At 45.9% G+C, this 19603-nt stretch overlaps 1 protein-coding gene and 1 pseudogene across 1 annotated transcript in view; one reads left to right on the top strand and one right to left on the bottom strand.

Moving 5' to 3' along the window:
* CNBD2 (cyclic nucleotide binding domain containing 2) overlaps nucleotides 1–19603 on the top strand; it is a 46368-nt gene that overhangs the window by 1822 nt on the left and 24943 nt on the right. The window contains 5 exon segments of the mRNA XM_036417936.2: nucleotides 2723–2776; nucleotides 4173–4336; nucleotides 10661–10817; nucleotides 11292–11443; nucleotides 16201–16339. Coding sequence (XP_036273829.2) covers nucleotides 2723–2776; nucleotides 4173–4336; nucleotides 10661–10817; nucleotides 11292–11443; nucleotides 16201–16339 — 666 coding nt within the window.
* On the bottom strand, nucleotides 4988–6824 carry LOC118707528 (annotated as a pseudogene).

The raw sequence follows: 19603 nt of genomic DNA, 5'->3' as shown, positions 1-19603 counted from the left end.
AAAAAGCTTTTTATTTTGATGTAGTCCCATTTGTTTATTTTCTTTTTAGCTTCCATTGCTCTAGGGGCAGTATCAGTGAAGAAGTTTTTTCGGCATATGTCAGAGATTTTGCTACCTGTGGATGCCTCTAGTATTTTTATGGTTTCTTGTCTTATGTTTAAGCTCTGATTTCATTTTGAGTTTATTTTTGTGTATGGTGTAAGTTGGTGTTCTAGTTTCAACTGTCACTTATATTAATGATGACATTTATATTAGAGAAGATGACTTGGACCATCAAGTGAGAGGTTTACCTAATACTGAACCCCAGAGTTATATAGCCTTTCACAAGCAGTCACAAGCTGTGCTAGACCACAGCAGGTCTCCATTACAGCAGTGGAGCCTCCAGCCTTAAGCTTCCAGCAGAGAAGGGCAGAGCAGAATGTGAGTACTGAGGGAAGGGGAAGGGGGTGATCATGCCGTTTCTCCTTGCACATCTACCAAGGAGTTTGTCCCTCCTCCGTATGGAAGACCAGGGGCTGGTAGTGTTCAACTAGTACAACTCACTTCATGTGGAAGTTAATATGGGAGTGGGAGAGAAGCCATCTCCATTCCGACAGTGATCAAAAGAGCCAGAAGAAATCCAGCTGGGTTTTCTGAATGTCCACCAGCCATTTGTCTCCTCTCCCTTCTTTCCTCTTTCCTTACTTCAATGAGAAGGGAACATTTGTCAGGGCCCTGTTTGCTCTGGTGACCATGTTTTCTAGATTTTCTAGAATGTCCCCATTTCAAATGTCTTATCCCAAAGATAGATCATAAGCCCATTTTTGGCTCAGAAAAGTTGCTCACCATTTCATTAACTTGTTCTGGTTCTCCAAAGTTGTTTTCATTACTTTCAAGGGCTCCAAAGTTTTCCCTGCCCATTTTCCTGGAGTGACAGCCTCTGCTTTCTCCTTGCATGCAGTGATTCACTCCAAGAAATTTCCCAAAGTGGTTTCTGAAGAAAGTAGCCAAGGAGATGGAGCGTAGGGTGGTGGTGATGGGGCAAAGGAAGGATGTTTTAGATTGCCTTTTTTTTTTTTTAATCTTCACCCAAGGATACTTTCCCACTGATTTTAGAGAAATGGGAGAGAGAGGAAAAAACAGAGAGAAATATCGTTGTGAGAGAAACACATCGATTGGTTGACTCCTGCATGTGCCCGATCAGGGCCGTGGCCTGGGAGGAACTTGCATCTGAGGTCCATGCCCTTCACCTGAATGGAACCCAGGCCGATGCTCTATCCACTGAGCCAAGTGGGCTAGGGCTTAGATTGCTTTCTAAGGGTCAAAAGGTTATATAACTACATGTATGTGGCTTAGTTTAAGATGTAGCAGAAAGGGCCTGTGGCCAGCTGGAGAGCAAGGACATGCCCCATCTAAAGACATTTAAATTAATATATTTTGAAGACACTATGCTGGTCAAACCAAATATGTCCACAGCCAGATTCTGTCCTGTAGTTGGGCCCTGAGTTGGGAAGGGGTGAAATAGAAGAATTGTAACCTGAGAGACTGAGATTAGCTCTCAGGAAGGACATTCTGACTGAGGGTGCCATGCAGTGGTGAAGTGAAGGGCCCTGGCAACCAGGAGTCCTTGGTTACCAACAGGCCTGTGCTGATGCTTGGGCAGTTGGAAGCTGAAAATCAGAGTTAGTTTTGTCATCAGGGGGAGTGTGAAGCTAAATCTAATAACATTACCCAGTCAGAATGGGCTTGAGCAGAAGCCTCTCAAGGGGAGTCTATAGTGTCATGTGACTGCTGGGCAGAGAGCTGGAGGACTGGAGCATAGGGTCTGGCAGAGAGAGCAAAGACTGGTTTTCAGTGGAGTGGGTGACTCTGGATCCTTCTGAACTCTACCTCTTTCCTTCCTTGGCCCCTGAGAAGCACCAAACTATAAACGAGGGAAGAGCACAGAGATCTGAGTGGGCTCTGGGGGAGGACATGAGGACTAGCTAAATGTGTGTGTGTGTGTGTGTATGAGTGTGTGTGTGTGTGTGTGTGTGTGTCTTGGTTTGGCCCCACATGGTGCTCAAGGCCTTGTTTGTTCTTTTCTTTCAACCTTACACCCCCTCCATATTCCCTTCTGCTCTCTCTGCCCCTCTCTCTACTCTTTTCACATCTTCTCTGCATCTGTTAGGAGTTAGGGTTCAATTAGCTCATCCCTAAGACCTCATACCTCTTCCTCCTGGCTATCCTCTACACAAGAGCCATTTATTTGCTGAATAATCCTTGGGAAAGTCTTCACTCCATTCACATCCAAAAAGGAGCTTAATACCTGCTTTGTTTTGAAGATGAAATGGAGTAAGATAAGGAAGATGCTCCATGCCTGGCTCCTTACAGGTGGTCAACAAAGGTTGGCTTTGTTTGTTTCTTCCTTTTTATCCCTCCTTTCTGTTGTTTTCTTTCCCTTTTCCATTTGTTTCTTTTCCCCCTTACTTTTCTCTTTTCGCTTCCTCTCTTTATTCTCCTTTCCTCTCTACACCCCTGTCTTTCTCTCTCTTCACAACAATTTGTTGTACTTCTGGGCCCAAGTTTTGTGCTGAGTTGACCTTTTGAGCAGAGGTGGACATAGGAAGCCACACAGGCTTCCCATGGCTTCCTGCCTACTACAGTGGTCCAGGTATAAAGAAGAGTTTCAATGCAGAATTCTATGCAGTCTTGTTGATTCTCCTTCCTGTTCCTCTTTCATTTTTTTTTTTTTCCTTTCCAGAAAAAGAAACAAGGCCGAATCACATTTGATACCATGGACTTCGTGGCAGAGTCGGTATGCACAGTTCAGACTTTGATGTTGGGAATTTTCTTTTAGCATCATGACCTGGAAGAAGCACTGGTCTGGGCATCAGAACCTGGGTTCTGTCAGGAGCGCAGTGTGTCACCTTGAGCTAGTCGCTTAGTTTCCTCGTCTATAAAACAGGGCGATCTCAGTGATCCTTTCCAGTTCTGTCATTCCGAGACTGTGAGCCTCCCCACGCCCCACATGTCTGCTGCTTTATAGCCAAGCAGAACCAGCAGGGAGAGCTCCTGCACTTGGTCGGCTGCCTCTGCACGCCCCACACGGGGGTTCAAGCCCACAGCCGGGGCATGTTCCCTGACCGGGAATCGAACTGTGACCTCCTGGTTCCCAGGCTGATGCTCAACCACTGAGCCACACAGTGTGGGCAAGGGCTCTGGTATTTTAGTTCAGTTGATCCAGTAGGGTTTTTCTGAGGACATAGGAGTTGAGATTAGAATGAGGAGGGGGCAGCCATATCTATGGGAGAATCCAGGGGAAGTACATTCCAGGCAAATGAAATAGCCCAAGCAAAGACTGCAAGACAGAAGCAAACTTGACACCTCCAAGAAATGAGTAGATGGCTAGAGATTAGAGAATAAAGAGGCAAGGCATATGTAGGGAGGGGTTTGGGATGGTAATGGGAGGGATAAGGACAATTATGTGAGACCATAATCAATAAAAAAAAAAAGAAAGAAAAGAAGCAAAGCAGAAGCTGTGAGGTTGAATGGGTTTAAGGAGGTAGGGAGTCAGATCACTTGGGCCCCTAGGCATGGCACAGAGTTAAGTTTTTATCCTAAATGCAATGGGCCGCCAGTGGGGGTGTTAACTACTTAAGTACCAAATTCTCAATAGGTAGGAGTAGAGGGTGAATGGGTGGATCTGTTCCTACTGGTCCATGAGTCCTGGTTCATGAGTCCTGGCTCATGAGGGTTAGCTAACAGTCTCTGTAGTTCCTTAGTCTTCTGCAGCATGCCAAGGTATAGGCTGGGACAAGGAAGGTCTCCCCTGACTGCAGTGTGCATGTGCCGAGGGGCCCCTAGAGCTTAGGGACCTCATATTGCCTGGGGTGGGGGTCAATGAACAGCAGTGGCAGTATGGCCAGTAGTTGGGAATATAGGCTTTGATATGTAGCAGATCTAGGTTTTAATCCAAGTGTCTTCACCTGTCGATGGGAATAATAATAATAGTGTCTTGCTTCTTGGGCTGGGCGAAGATGCAGTGAGATAGTGTGTGTAAGTGTATCCTGGTGCGTGGCACACAGTAAGCACATGTCAGCCACTGTTGTGTTGGGGTGGGAAAGTGTGAGAGCAGCAGTGTGAGAAGTTGTCCTCTGGCCCATGGGGGAAACTGTTGGGTCCTGTTTGTCACTCTGGTTCTCTCTCCCTAGGGTTTCTTCCCTCCAAGGGCCATTGAGATAGCACAGAAGATGCCTTCTTGGAGGACAGAGCAGGACATCCAGGCCCTGTGTAACTTCCTGCAGGTCCTGGATTGCTACCGGAACTACTCAGAGGCCCTGCAGCTGCTTCTGGCTAAGGTCCTCCGCTTTGAACGGTCAGTGAAGGCCTCCTGGCCCCGGGCTGGAGCTGGGTTGGGCAGGGAGAGCGGGCTGAGAAGGCCATGGCAGGTGTGCCAGCCTCTCTGCTGAGTGTCAGCCGAGGAAAGCCATCTGTTAGTTCACCTTAGTGCTCACTCTTATGGTTGTAGCACAATTTATCTCATTCGTTCATTGAGATTCTACCCAGAATTAAAGAGAGGATCTGTTCCAATTCTCTAATTTTCCAGATAAGAAAATGGAAGCTCATAAAGGGGAAATGACTCATCTCAGATCACCCAGATAATGAATAGCAGAGCTGAGGCTCAAGTCCAGGCCCAAAAAGCCAGAATGGATCACAGATGATTATATTACTAGTACATCCAGACAGGAACCAGGGCAAGGGTCTTGAACTGGGATGAGGGAAAAAGGAAATCTGTATTTTTCTTTTCCTTCCTTTTTCCTTCCTTCCTTCCTTCGTTCCTTCCTTCGTTCCTTCCTTCCTTCCTTCCTTCCTTCCTTCCTTCCTTCCTTCCTTCCTCTCTTCCTTCGTTCCCCCCCACCTTTTCTTTTACACCAAGAAAATACTTTTATTTGGATTACAAAGACTAAAAATAATGACATAATAAAGTTAACAGAGTTGTTGTCAAGACACAATAGGTTTGAAAGCTATAGATGAGTAGTCACTTTGTTTCACTAAATCTTGGTTTGTCCTCAATTATCTTAGGGAGCATCTCTGGCATACTCTTGACTGAATCTTAAGGACTATGTATCCAGGTGATCCAACTGTGATTCCTTTCCATAGTCCCCATTACCTTCTTTTTCTCTGGACTAGGAACCGCTGTGCTGGTGCATGGTTCTTCCTCAGAAAGCGGTTCTTCCTTAATGTGTTTCTTCTTCTTCACAGATGTCTCCTGTTCTTCCACTACTAGTACTAGTAGTCCTCCTCCTCCTCCTCCTTCAACTTTAATTTTAACCTTAGCTTTTTTTGCCTTTTCAATTATTTCATCTTCTTGATCTACCTGTCCTATCTTGTATTTTTTAGAACAGATTGGCAGTGTGGAGTCACCAGAAGGATCATAAGACCCCTTCACTTTTATGCTTATATTTTTCTGCTTTTGCTAATGCCTTTCCTGTCCTGCTTATTTTCCTTATCTCTCTATCTTCAATGACCCTCAACCTGGTCTCTAATTTGGCTCTGTTCTCAACTCCCATCGCAGAATTGGATTCTTTACCAAAAGCATCATACTGGATAGCCAAAAGTTTTGGCTGCTGCCAACATTTGCAAAATCTTTCCTTTGTGTTTGGGACTGGTCTAGCCTACAAGCGAAGCATGATAAATGAAACCATAGTTAGGGTCTCTTTAGAGCTCTGAAGAGTGCCTTTTCAGAGAATCTGAACTGTGGAAGCTGCATGTTTGGCCAAATTCAAAAGAGAACATGTATGAGCAATGAGCCGTGCTCCAACTAATTCTCCAACCATGATGTGACATTGGGTATAATGGCCATCATTCGATTTTGTAAGTATTCATAGAGCTGGGTTCTATATTCTGATATTTCAGTCACCTGAGTGCAAAGATGCAGAATGTTGAAAATATTTTCTTCTGAAACCTTGGTCCCCATAGATATCTCTGCAGCTGCTTTCACTTCTGCTTCAACTTTCTCTGGCAGTAATTCAGAAAGTTGGGCCGGGGCATAATTCTTCCTATCACCAACTTTTTTGCAAACATTTACAGTAAGTCAAGCTATCTGAAATTATTTTTCCTAATTCAGGGAAATGCCAGCCATTCCATTTTCTACACCTCCTAATGTAGTTGTTTGGTTCTTCATCCAAATCATCCAACAAGGAAATTGCCTGAATAATCATTGTGTCCACTTTATCAGCACTAAATTTCAATCTATACCGGGACAAGCTGTGGGCCAACACAAGACACATAGCTGCCATTTCTTGTGTTTCTACACCAGGTATTCATCCATCCATCTGTGAACAAATTCCTCATAAGTTCATTAACAACAAGACTTTGGGTGCAACTAAGATCCAGCTTTTCCTTTATGACACCTCCTAGTTTAGCATCAGCTACAGCCAGGGGTTCATGGGCTTCTTTTACTATTTTTTTCAGTACTTTTTTTTAGTTGCTTGTTGGTTTTGCCCTCCATCAGAGCTGTGAATGCTGCTAATGCTTTTGCTTTATCCTGAAATTTCTCCAAATGTTTTAGTTTAACTATTTTATTTGCTTTCTCTGGAATTTCAAATTCTTTCCACAAACTATCAACCTCTTGAAGTTTCTTCTCATTCAAAACCTTAAAGATGGCGTAGCTGATGGATGTTTCAAATAGCACCAGCATGTTTAGGCTGGGTCAGGGCGCTGCACAACCAGCCATGAGCTCTTATCCTAAGGGAAAAAGACCAGATTTGCAGTCCTCCCAAGCCTGCAAGGCCGCTGCTGGCCAAGCACAAATGCGCATGCTTTCCTGCAAAGCACCATACCATGTTGCCTAAATGTTCCACACTGCTGAAATCTGTATTTTTCTTAATTTCTAGCTGAAATTTATCATTTTCTTTAATCATGGATGTATGTAGCAAACAACTGTATTATTAGACATTATTGTAACTTTTTCATCAAAAGAAATCACAAATATTTTCACATTATATTTAATGTTGCAGGTTTCTTGAAAAATAGTTATCACATCTTTGAAAATATGGTAGTTATTAGATTATGCTATCTTTGTTATTTGATGCCTTAATAAAGAGGCACACATATTGCTACATCACAAATTGTTTTTTAAAAACTAAATCTGCTATATTTTATTTTATACATTTGAGACATTATTCTGTGAAGGTTTTAAGAGATTGTCACAGGGCCTATGGCACAAAAAGCGCCACGTAAATACCATGTAGTAGAGAAGTTCAAGAGGTATGCCTGGACATATTGCTATTTCCAGGACATTCCGAAGGCCTACAAGGGATAGCCTCGCACAGTATTTGAGGTGAGGCCTATTTTGAAAATCCAGGATGTAATGTCACTATAGGTTTGTGCCCTGATATCTTCCTTCATGGAGGTCACAGTCTAAGACATAATCACAACTAATTATAGGTTATGATCCTTATGAACCATGCAGGATCCTTTCCACAGGTAATAAGCCAGGGGGAGGAGGTAATTATCCAGTTGGTTTGAATGAGGGAATTTCACAGCAGAGGTGACATTTGAACAGGTATATTTGACAGGTAGAAGTGTAGACAAGGACATTCCAGGGAGAGGGTACCATCTGCTTTGTTCTAGCCTAGTGAAGAAGAGCAAGTCACTGCTATCCTAAATTGAGATTCCAGAACAGGCAGAATGGTGTTCTGGAAAGAAAAAGAATCATGGAGCTAGGACTCCGTAATTTAATACCATGTCTGCCCCACTGGGACATCAGACAAGCCACTTAAGCTTTCTGAGCCTAGTATCCTCTTCAGTGAAATGAGGAGAATATGGCTTTTCTGTAGATCAAAAGATGGTGATTGTTAAAAGCCAGTTGTTGATTGTCCAGGACTGGGAATTAGCAGATTAGATAGGATCCTTCCAGTTGCAAGTGACAGAACACAGTCCAGGGGAATATATTGGTGACTCATTTATCTGAAAAGTCCTGGAATAGTTCTCCAGCTTTAGGCTTAGCTGGATTTAGGGGCTTAGTGTCACCAGGACCCTGTCTGTCTGTCTCCATCTCCTGGCACTTCATAGCATAAGCCACCTTCTCAGCCAGACTCTTCTCACAATGGAGAGATGACTGCCCTAGCCACAACTCCAAACTTTTCTCCTCCTGGTTTCCATCCCTTGGGAAAGAGAGTAAATAAACATCCTAGTCCCTCAAGTCAGAATTAGTTCTTGAAATTAGTTCTTTCTGAACCAGGTTAGCTTTTCTTTTTTCTTTTAAAAAATATATATATTTTATTGATTTTTTTACAGAGAGGAAAGGAGAGAGATAGAAACGTCGATGAGAGATTAACATCGACCAGCTGCCTCCTGCACACCCCCTACCGGGGATGTGCCCGCAACCAATGTACATGCCCTTGACCGGAATCGAACCTGGGACCTTTCAGTCCGCAGACCGACTCTCTATCCACTGAGCCAAACCAGCTTCGGTGAGGTTAGCTTTTCTTAAATCATCAGTGGGCAGTGAAGCTTTGATTGTCTGACAGTCAAGAAAGGGTATTTTCCGCAAAGCAAAATCAGGGTGCAGTTGGTAGAAAAATGTGACCAGATGCTTGGCAGCAAAAGCAGTAGAAGTCTATTGTAGGAGATTCATGTTCTAGTGCTGATTCAAGTGTGCCCTTCAAGCAAATCCCTGGGAGGGCCCCACTTTCCTGATCCCGAAAATGTAGGTTGCGCTATATGACCTCTGAGGTTCTTTCTGGCTCCGATTCTAGAAGTCTACACTTGAGTGAACACTGGCTCTGCTCTTTGGACCCAGAGTCTTATTTCCTGGCTGAATATGCCTGCCTTCTCCCATTGGTCATTGTCATCTGGGCCATCACCTCTTTCCTACGTTGACACAGCTTCTGGTTTATATCCAAACAAACCCAGAGCCAGAAGGAAGCCTGAAACTATTGACTTCAACCTAATGCAGTCCTCAGTCCACCTGTTCTCTAGTCCCTGCCCCCAGGAATTTGCCACGGGGTCATGAAGCTAGTGGATGCTCTGGAAGCTTAGAAGGGGAGATAACTGCTATGAGCTGAGTCTAAGAGGTCTTCCTGGAGGCAGTAGGATCTGAGCTGGACCTTGAGCTCTTGAGAGAATTTAAATAGGTGAATAAGAGAGGAAAGTCCATTCCAAGTAGGGGGAGCTGTGTAGACAAATTGATGGAACAAAGGAAGTAACACTTGTCCTATGCAGAGGGTTGGCTCTGGCTCTCCTGTTGCTGGTAGCTCAGTGAGGAGGGGGAGGAGAATTCAGAGGACCTGCTGAGGGCAGTGCAGGGAGATTGGAGTTGAGGGGTATGACAGCAGTCTGGAAAACACTGGGGCACTTTTATAAAGACCACTGATTCCTAAGACCGTGGTAGGCACTGAAGGGCAGACTTTGGGCTCCCCATTGCCTCTGGGTGAAATCCAAACTTAGCCCAACTTTTGTACTGAGCCTGATAGCTCTCCCATTACTCTCCTGACCTCCTCCCCGTCTCCCATTTTCCTTTCTAATGGTAGTTACAGTTATTACTTTGAATGTGCCCATACTTCTAGCCACTTCTGGGCCTTTGAAACTGTTGTTTTTCCTAAATAGATTTTTATTGATTTCAGAGAGGAAGGAAGAGGGAGAGAGAGATAGAAACATCAATGATGAGAGAACCATTGATCAGCTGCCTCCTGCATGCTCCCCATTGTAGATTAAGCCCCCTACCCGAGCATGTGTCCTTGACCAGAATTAAACCTGGGACCCTTCAGTCCACTCAGCCAAACCAGCTAGGGCACCTCTGGGCCTTTGGACATGGGGTCCTTCTGCCTGGGATGTTCTTCCATCACTCTGTCCACCTGGATGACTCCAGACACCATCCTAGAGCTTTCTCTGGCCTTCCTAAGCCAAGTTAAATACCCCTTCTCTGTGCTTCCAATTATCCCATGTTTACCTCTTTTAAAGTATTTTTAAACCTGATTTATCTCCTTACTTGACCATAATTTTGAGAATAAAACCTGTGTCCTTTATCACTGCGCCTGATAGACACAGTTGGAATTTGTTTAACTTATATTGAATGAATAAAGGAAATGAATGAATATTGAAAGAAGTGAAATTTGAACTTGCATTTGAAAGACAGAAACTTCCTCCTGAGCTTAAGAACTAACTCCTAGTTTTCTTGGGACCTGGCACTTCTACCCTCAGGGTTCCCAATTGGGTAATGAGTTCTTGCAGATTATAATGAGACCATTTATTTGTCTCTTTCTAGGCATATTCATCTATATTTTACAGACAAAAGAAACAGAAGCTCAGAAAGGGGATATGAGTTGCCCAGCAGCATATAGCTAGCTAGAGGTAGAACCAGGATTGGTCTGACTCTAAAATCAGTGCTTTTAATTATTTAGCCACTCATCCTATCCTTTCAGCATGTGTTCATTCATATATTTCACAACTGTTCATTGAACATTTACTGTGTGACCAAGCAGACTGACAAAGGCTCTGTTCTCTGGAAGCTTCAGTCTAACAGAGGTGGGCAACGTTAGCTTGATGGAGCTGGGACTGGGCTCTTCTGAGTCCTTTCTAGTCCAGCCTGTGTTTTAATTCTTCCTAACAAAGGGCACAACCAATCCAACTCTCCTCCCAGCATGCACCGGGCTCTGGGTTGCTACTAGATCACAGGGCTATGATCTTTTCCCAGGTTTGGTCGCAGACGTGTGATCATAAAGAAGGGGAAGAAGAGCAACAGCTTTTATTTCATCTACTTGGGCAGAGTTGCAGTGACTGATGATGAAGATGGCAGCAGCGCCTTCCTAGACCCCCACCCGATGTTGCTGCAGAAGGGCGACTGTTTTGGGGTAACGGAAGAAGGCCTGGCTTCCTGGGCTGGGGTTGGAGTGTGAGAGATTCCTGCTAGAACCTCTTGGCCAGGCCCAATCCTGCCTTATCTTCTGTGCAAGTCACTGCCCTGTTGTGGGTCCTAGCACCCTTATCTGTCAAAGGCCAACTCTTCATTTGTGATGTTTAAGGAGTATGTTCCCCATATGACCCCTTAGAGACACGTGACTCCTCAGTGAGGCCTCTCCAGCTTCCTGACTCTAGCCTGGTCAAGTCTGTTGCCTCTTTTTCCACAGGCAACATAGTAAGAGGGAGGAGTGGGTCCTCTGAAGGGGTGATGAGCAAGAGCACAGGGCTGGCCTCAGAACCTGCAGTCTGGAGAGGAGAAATTTCAAGGGAAGTGGGGAGATAGAAGCAGGAAAGAGGTATGCAATGTTGCAAGCAGGAAATGAGAGGTAGCCTCTTACTTGCCTTTGCCCCTGTCTACCCAACAGGAAATGGGCCTTCTAAGTTCTTCAGTAAGGAGGGCCACTGTGGTCTGTATGGAAGAAACAGAGTTCTTGGTTGTCGACCAAGATGATTTCATTGCTAATAAGCTGGACGACGAAGTTAAAAAGGATGCCCAACATCGGTTTGATTTTTTTAGGTAACTCCATCATCAGCTAGCATCTTCCCCCCTGGGTGTTTATTAGGTACCTAACTTTGTCCCAGGACCAGTGGGAAATTCTAGGTGCCTTTCTCTCTGAAATGTTCTTCAGTACCCACCTCCCACCCAAGTTCTCAAACTCCTACTATACCTTTAGATCTCACTTCAAATATCCTTTCCTTGTGGAACAGTAATACTAGAATGGCTAATGTGTATTGAGTGCTTGCTGGGCCAGGAAGGGTGTTAAGACATCTAGATTACTTGCCTTATCTAATTTCACATTCAGACTTGTGAGGATATTTCTCTTATTCTCCCTAATATATGGGTGAAGGAAGTAAGGCTCAGGGTGGGGATGTTCTAGAATATCTGATTCAGAAGTCACTGGGCCTCACCATCTCACCTCACTAACCAACCCCATCTACTCTCCACCCAGAATAGAGAGGGTGCCTCTCAATGCTTTTATCACACTATGTTAAAACTATAATTCTTTTTAAAAAAAAATGTTTTATTGATTTTTTACAGAGAGGAAGGGAGAGAGATAGAGAGTTAGAAACATCGATGAACAAGAAACATCAATCAGCTGCATCCTGCACACCCCTTACTGGAAATGTGCCCGCAACCAAGGTACATGCCCTTGACCGGAATTGAATCTGGGACCTTTCAGTCTGCAGGCTGATGCTCTATCCACTGAGCCAAACCTGATTTGGCAAAATTGTAATTCTTGATTATACAATACTTGGCAATTTATTTGCCCCAACAGACAGTGAGCAATATGGTGGCAAGGCCCTAGCTGTACTTTTTACCGTGGTAATCCCTGTGTTGTCATAGTGCCAGGCACTATGCTCATTCAGTTATCTTTAGAAAAGAGTGAAAGTCAAATGAAGCACCGGCACTGGCACTGAAAATACATGTCGTAGGTTGCAGGCAATAGCGAATCATGATTGACAGAGTGTCCCTGTGAAATAGAGCTGAAAGAGTGTTTCATAAAGGATCTGGAGCCTGACAAGGGGGAAATTAGTCCTCAAGGGAGGAGCAGTTCATTTGTTCATATAGTGGGAAATGGTTTCTTTCCAGTCTCAGCTCTTATGCTTATCGGCCATGTGACCCTAGATAGGTCACTTCTCCAAGTGTTAGTCTCCTGCTCTGTGAAATAGAGACAATGATTCCTCTCTTCCAAGGTCATTGTAAGGATTGAATGAGATAATCATGGGAGTGTGCAGCCCAGTGTTTGACACATAGTAGGTGCTCCTTCTGTGGTGGCCCCACTTTCCTTCCAGTGCTTCCAGACCCTTCTCATTTGGATAGGGCACTGACTCCATTCTCCCTTGGTGCTCTGAATGGAACTCAGTGCCCCCCCTGAGGCCTAAGTCACTGAGTTCTGAGATCATAATCTGTTGGAGCTGAGAAAAATCTACTAGTATAGCTAGTAGTCCATTGGGGTCTCATCTGAGGGAAGGCAAACACATGTATGCAGTATATGAGGTCAGGTGGAGGGGAAGTCACTTCAGTGGGCCTTCAACCACAGGGAACAAAAGAGGTGAATCCAGACTCTTCCCCAGGGCTGAGTATTTGAAGCCAGTAAGCCATAGGAGATGGGTAGGAATGCGCCGCCCAAACCAAAGTAGGGCCAAGACTGCTGGACTTGAGGGGCAGAATAGCTGGTGAGCTGCAGTGAGGCCTTCTCACAGCGTTACTTGGAATGAAAATTGCTTAGTGAGGAGAGGATCCAAGATGGCTGCTCGGGTAGACACCTAACCGCAGCAGCACACAACAATTTCAATGGAATACAACTAAAATGTAGAGTGGACATCGCCCAGAGCTACAGGTAGTCGACTGACTGAAAATTCTACAACAAGAAGGAAAGAGAAAACCAGAAGGAAAAGAGGAGCTGAAAAAAAGCCTAAGGTACGGAGACATGCTACGCGCGAAGAGGTCGCAGCCGGAGAGGAGGAGAGGGCTGGGTGCTGCCTGGCGTTCCCTAGCAGGAAGGAGATAAAACCCCCAGCCTGGGCTGAACCCCCGAACCGGCAGCGCTGACCCCCAGTTATGAGCCAGACCCTGGGGACCCAGGCTCGGCAGGGGGAGACGGGGCTGTGAGGCGGAATCCCAAGCGAGCAGCGAAAAGCAGGGTCCCCAGAGTGGTGCGCACATTGCGCGCAGAGGACTGAATGTTGACTCTGATGCTGGATTACCCTAGCGTGAAGAAACAAAGCCTCCGGCGGCGCTGAGCCTCAGTCCGGACTGCTCTGAACCCCAGTCCTGGACCAGACCCTGGGACCCAGGCTCGGGCAGGGGGAGACGGGGCTGTGAGGCGGAATCCCAGCGGAGTGGCGAAAAGCAGAGCCCCCAGAGTTGCGCGCACTGCGCGCAGAGGACAGTCTGTTGACTCTGATCCTAGACTCCCCCAGCGGGAAGGAGAAAAAAAAAAAGCTCCAGACTGGAGGAATGCGACAGGGAGCAGGAGCCCCTGCCGGACACCAGCCGCTGGGTGCCAGCAGGGAGCCGGGCGACGGGGCCCCGGGGGCGGGGGGTGCCCTGAGCCATCGACCTCTGAGCGCAGGCAATGGAGCCAAGGCTGGGGGCTGCTTCCTGGGCGCTGCCGACCCCTGCAACAGGCTGGAGCAGCGCGGGAGCCCGCAGAGAACAAAGGGGTGCCACAGGCCAACCTGCTGAGCTCCCAGGACAAGGAGGAAGAAACCAAAGTTCTCAATGTGAAGAAATCAAGTGAGAGCAAAAGATAGTAAAATTACTTAAGAAAGAATACAAAGAAGATCTTGAAAAATCAAAGACTAAGTCAGAACTCAACTCACCAGCCAACATTGCAACATAAATGCGTTTTAAAAAAAAAAGGACAAAATGTTGGAACAGTGGCGGCCAGGCCTAGAGTGCCCAGGCACAAAGCAATGGCAACCGGGCCCGGAGCAGCAACGGCCAGGCCCCAGAACAGCAGCAGCCAGAACCAGAGCAACAACAGCCAGCACTGGAGCAGCCAGACCTGGGGCAGTGGCAGCCAGGCCTGAGGCGGAGGCAGCCAAGCCCAGGGTGGCCAGTCCAGGAACACCCAGACCCGGAGTGGCCGGGCCCGGAGAAGCCAGGCCCAGAGCAGCCAGGTTGGGAGCAGCCAGGCCCAGAACAGCAGTAGCCAAGCCCGAAGCATCCAAGCTGGGAGCGGCCAGACTCGGAGCGGCCGGGCCCGGGGCAGTGGCTGCCAGGCTGGGAGTGGCCAGGCCCGGAGCAGCCGGGTTGGGTGTGGCCAGGCCCGGAGCAGCGACTGCCAGGCTGGGAGCGGCCAGGCCCGGAGCAGCCGGATCTGGTGCGGCCAGGCCCGGAGCAGCCGGGTCGGGTGCGGCCAGGCCCGGAGCAGCAGCTGCCAGGCTGGGAGCGGCCAGGCCCGGAGCAGCCGGGTCTGGTGCGGCCAGGCCCGAAGCAGCAGTTGCCAGGGTGGGAGCGGCCAGGCCCGGAGCAGTGGCTGCCAGGCTGGGAGCGGCCAGGCCCGGAGCAGCGGCTGCCAGGCTGGGAGCGGCCAGGCCCGGAGCAGCCGGGTCTGGTGTGGCCAGGCCCGGAGCAGCAGCTGCCAGGCTGGGAGTGGCCAGCCGGGAGCAGCCGGGTCGGGTGCGGCCAGGCCCAGAGCAGCAGCAGCCAGGTCCAGAGCAGCTAGGTCAGGAGCGGCGGTGACCAGACCCGGAGCAGCTGGTTGTGGAACGAACCAGAGCAACAGAGGCCAGGCCTGGAGCGGCCAGGCCAGACCAGCTGCCAGACTGGGAGCGGCCAGCCTGGAGCAGCTCGGTCGGGTGCGGCCAGGCCCGGAGCAGCAGCAGCCAGGTCCAGAGCAACTAGGTCAGGAGCGGCGGTGACCAAACCCGGAGCAGCTGGTTGTGGAATGAACCAGAGCAACAGAGGCCAGGCCCGGAGCAGCCAGGCCCGGAACAGCTCACTCCTCGCCTGCCCCTGCCCCACGGCTGCCTCTCAGACATGGCTGGAAACTTTTGTGGGAACTTGAGGGTCTGCTGAATCAAGTGATGAAGGCTTAGATCTGGATGTGTTGAGTTAGTATAGAGCTGGGGTGTTGATCTGTGAGTGCCTTGGGTGGGGCCTGGATGAGGCTGGTTGACCTATTTGGAAATGTCTTTTGTGTGAAATGTATCATTGGGCATGTGGTGGTATTATTGATATGAGAAAATGCTAAGTAACTGATTTACTATCTGAAAAGGGATTTACTTTCGGGGAAAGGGAGGGAGGAAGAGACTGAACATAAACTGCACCTATGGATGAGGACAATGGGGGATGGGGAGGGGTGGAGGGTGGGGTGGGAACCTGGTGGAGGGGGGAAGAAATGAGGAACCTTTGTAACAATATGAACAATAAAGACTGATTTATAAAAAAAAAAAAAAAAAAAAAAAAAAAAAAGAAAGAAAAGAAAATTGCTTAGTGAGCCACACGGTTGTGGTCAAGGAGCCGGGGAGAGTCTCCTGGGGGGAGGAACAGAAGTGAGAGAATCATAGTTGGTGGGTTGCACAGGTGTGTTTGAGGAGTAGCAGCGGGGAGAGGCTGGATGGGAGGCCTGGGAAGAGGGCAGAGGGAGCCAAGGCGATACGTGACAGGAGACTGGCTACAGGCTTGGTGATTGGAGGCTGTGTGAAATCTTTCAACTCAGGCATTTGCAAGAGCAGGAGAGCATGTTCCCTCTCTGGGAATTGCTGAGAGCTATGCACCTTCTGTGATGGAGGGCAATGCATTCTAACATGTTTTCCCCTCAGGCAGATGGAGCTGTTACAGTCTTGGCCTGATGAGAAGATCTGGAAGCTGGTAACCCTGGGGAAGGTGGAGAAGTACTCATATGGGCAGCTGATCTCAAAAGACATTGTTGACTCGTCCTCTGTCATGTTTGTCTGCCAGGTAAGAGGTCAAGGTTGGGAGGGTGAAGCTGGGAAGAACGTGCCTAATATAGGATCCTATGGCCAGACAGAAGGGTCCTGAGCACTGTTCTGCAGCACTTGCAATTGGCAATTGTTGCCTCATTGAGGATTTAATTTATATATTTTTCTAATTACTAGTAAGATTAATCTTACTAGTAATTTTGTTCACTGTCTAAATTTTGTCTTTTGCATATTGCTTTATGCCTTTGCCAACTTCTCTGTGGGTTGATGATGAGAAGAAAATCTAACACATATTGAGTTCTTATTGTGCACCACGCTGCGTGCTCAACACGCTTTATTTCACTTTAACCTCCCAGCAGCACAAAGGAGAGTGGTATTGTCATTCCCATTTTACAGAGGCGCAGGAAGGGTAAGTGGTTTGTCCAAGGTCACACAGTTGCTGAAGGGCAGAGGCACAGTTCATCCCAGGTCTGACTCCAAAGCTATTCCTAGGAGCTAGGATTTTGGAATTTAATCATTATTGTCATCTTAAGAGCCACCAGTCTTTTGAGGCTCTTTGCTCTTGCGCCAGGGGTTCTACTAGCATTATCAATTTTTTCATGTATATTCAGGAATAGATAATACATTCACATGGTTCAAAATTCAAAAGGTTCAGCGGAAACCGGTTTGGCTCAGTGGTAGAGCATCGGTCTGCGGACTGAAAGGTCCCAGGTTCGATTCTGGTCAGGGGCATGTATCTTGGTTGTGGGCACAACCCCGGTAGGGGGTGTGCAAGAGGCAGCTGGTTGATGTTTCTCATCGATGTTTCTAGCTCTCTATCTCTCTCCCTTCCTCTCTGTAAAAATAATCAATAAAATATATTTAAAAACAAAACAAAACAAAACAAAATTCAAAAGGTTCAATAGAATGGTGAGCTTCCCTTTCACCTCTTTCCCTCACCACCCAGTTTCTTATGTGTCTGTACTGCACATATTCTCTGCATGTGTATATGTTTTTCTCTTTTCCATAAATGGCATCAAATGACATAGACTGTTCTGCACTTTGCTGTTTCATTAAGAATATTTTTGTAGATCATTACATACTAGTACATACAGAGCTCATTCATTCTTTTTTCCATCTGTGCAATATTTTACTGAATGGTTGTACTTCAATTTACTTAGCCAGATTCCTATGGATGGATATTAATTTTTTAAAAAAATATTTTTATTAATTTCAGAGAGGAAGGGAGAGGGAACGAGAGATAGAAACATCAATAATGAGAGAAAATCATTGATTGGCTGCCTCCTGCACACCCCCTGCAGGCCGGAGCTTTACCCACTGAGCCAAACTGGCTAGGGCTGGATATTAATTTGTCTCAATCTTTTGTTATTTCAGGGTTTTGATGAATACCATGCACATACTATCATTTCACCATAAATATTCACCCAAGCTCTATAAGGAAGATATTATTACCCTAATTTACAGACGAGGATAATAAAGATAACCTAAGAAAGGCCACCCAACAAGCAAGTGGCAGAGCCACAGTTTGAAAAACTTTTAGTATTTCCCATATCTATTATCTACATGTTAAATCACCACAGACATTTTGTCAAGTTTTTGCCAAGGTCATGAAAGACACATTGGTCCAGGCTCGGGAGGGATACAAAGATGGAAAAGACTGGTACTCTCTCCTTATACACTGAGTGGTCAGATTATTATGATCTCTGAATGCATAATAATCTGGCCACTCAGTATATATATATATATATATATTAGAGGCCCAGTGCATAAATTTGTGCATGGGTGGGGTCTGGCCAGCCTGGCCAGGGGGAGGAGACATGGGCAGTTGGCCGGCTGGCCTGCTAGTTGAACTCCTGGTCGAGGGAACAATTTGCACATTAGCCTTTTATTATACAGGATTTACACTGAGTGGCCAGATTATTATGTGTTCAGAGATCATAATCATCTGACCACTCAGTGTATAAGGAGAGAGAACCAGTCTTTTCCATCTTTGTATCCCTCCCGAGCCTGGACCAATGTGTCATGCATGACCTTGGCAAAAACTTGACAAAATGTCTGTGGTGATTTAACATGTAGATAATAGATATATGGGAAATACTAAATGTTTTTTGAACTCTGGCCAATCGATGATTTTCTCTCATCATTGATGTTTTACTCTATCTCTCTCCCTTCCTTTCTGAAATTAATTAAAAAATATATTTTAAGTAAGCTGAACACAGCCCTAACAGTTTTGGCTCAGTGGATAGAGCGTCAGCCTGCAGAATCCCGGTTTGATTCCAGTCAGGGATGTGTACTTTAGTTGTGGGCACATCCTTAGTAGGGGGTGTGCAAGAGGCAGCTGATCGATGTTTCTCTTTCATAGAAAGTTTCTAACTCTCTATCCCTCTCCCTTCTTCTCTAAAAAAATCAATAAAATATATTTAAAAAATACTAATGCTTATAAAAAATAAGCTGAACACATAATTTTCTAATAATGTTACTCCTTTGTAGTATTATCTAGGCTCTTGAGGATATGTCTGTTGCATCTGTATGGTGGAAATACTATACAGGTGTGCACATTTCTTGTCAACTCTACACTCAATGACTTTACTCATATTGATAACTTAAAATTGGCCACTGTGGGAGTATTTGCACAATGAAAATTGGCATACAGTCTAATTCAAGTCTTGATTTATAGCTTTGCTGATTGTCTTAAGAAAGCTATAGAGAAAATGTTTATAATGTAGGTTATATTTAATAGAGGGAAGGATTTGTAGCCATTACACTGTGAAGAGAAAAAAGTTGAGAAAATATTCTTCTAATATTTAAAAAGCATGATCTGATCTATCATAGATATTAGTCATATCATTGAGGTTCTGACATACATAGTGATAAAGCTAAAAAGAGGTTTCAATTTAATGAATATAATTTATATGAGTGTGAGAAATAGTTTACCAGTAGATTATAAGTCAGATTTAATAATATTAAATTTATTGGGGAAAGAGTGGTGTGGGATACAAATTCATTTGTCAAATCATGCTTGAATTATGACTATAAACTAATTGGCCATGGTCACAAGAGTTAAGCAAAGTCAACAAAAACATCCTGTGAGGATTGATTGGCAAAATAGAATATTTAATGAGTATGGTATATTTTGTTATTTATAAACTACAGGCCTGGTGTACAGGATTTGTGCACTGGTAGGGGGCATGGCCTGCGGGGACTGGCCTGCTGTAGAAGCACCACTCATCCTGGTCAGTGAGCAGATATCAGAGAGGAGAAGGAATTACAAATGATTCAAGTT

This window comes from Pipistrellus kuhlii, unplaced genomic scaffold (genome assembly GCF_014108245.1).
Source record: "Pipistrellus kuhlii isolate mPipKuh1 unplaced genomic scaffold, mPipKuh1.p scaffold_m20_p_6, whole genome shotgun sequence".
NCBI classification, from domain to species: Eukaryota; Metazoa; Chordata; class Mammalia; order Chiroptera; family Vespertilionidae; genus Pipistrellus; species Pipistrellus kuhlii.
This window is presented reverse-complemented; position numbering and strand designations above follow the sequence as displayed.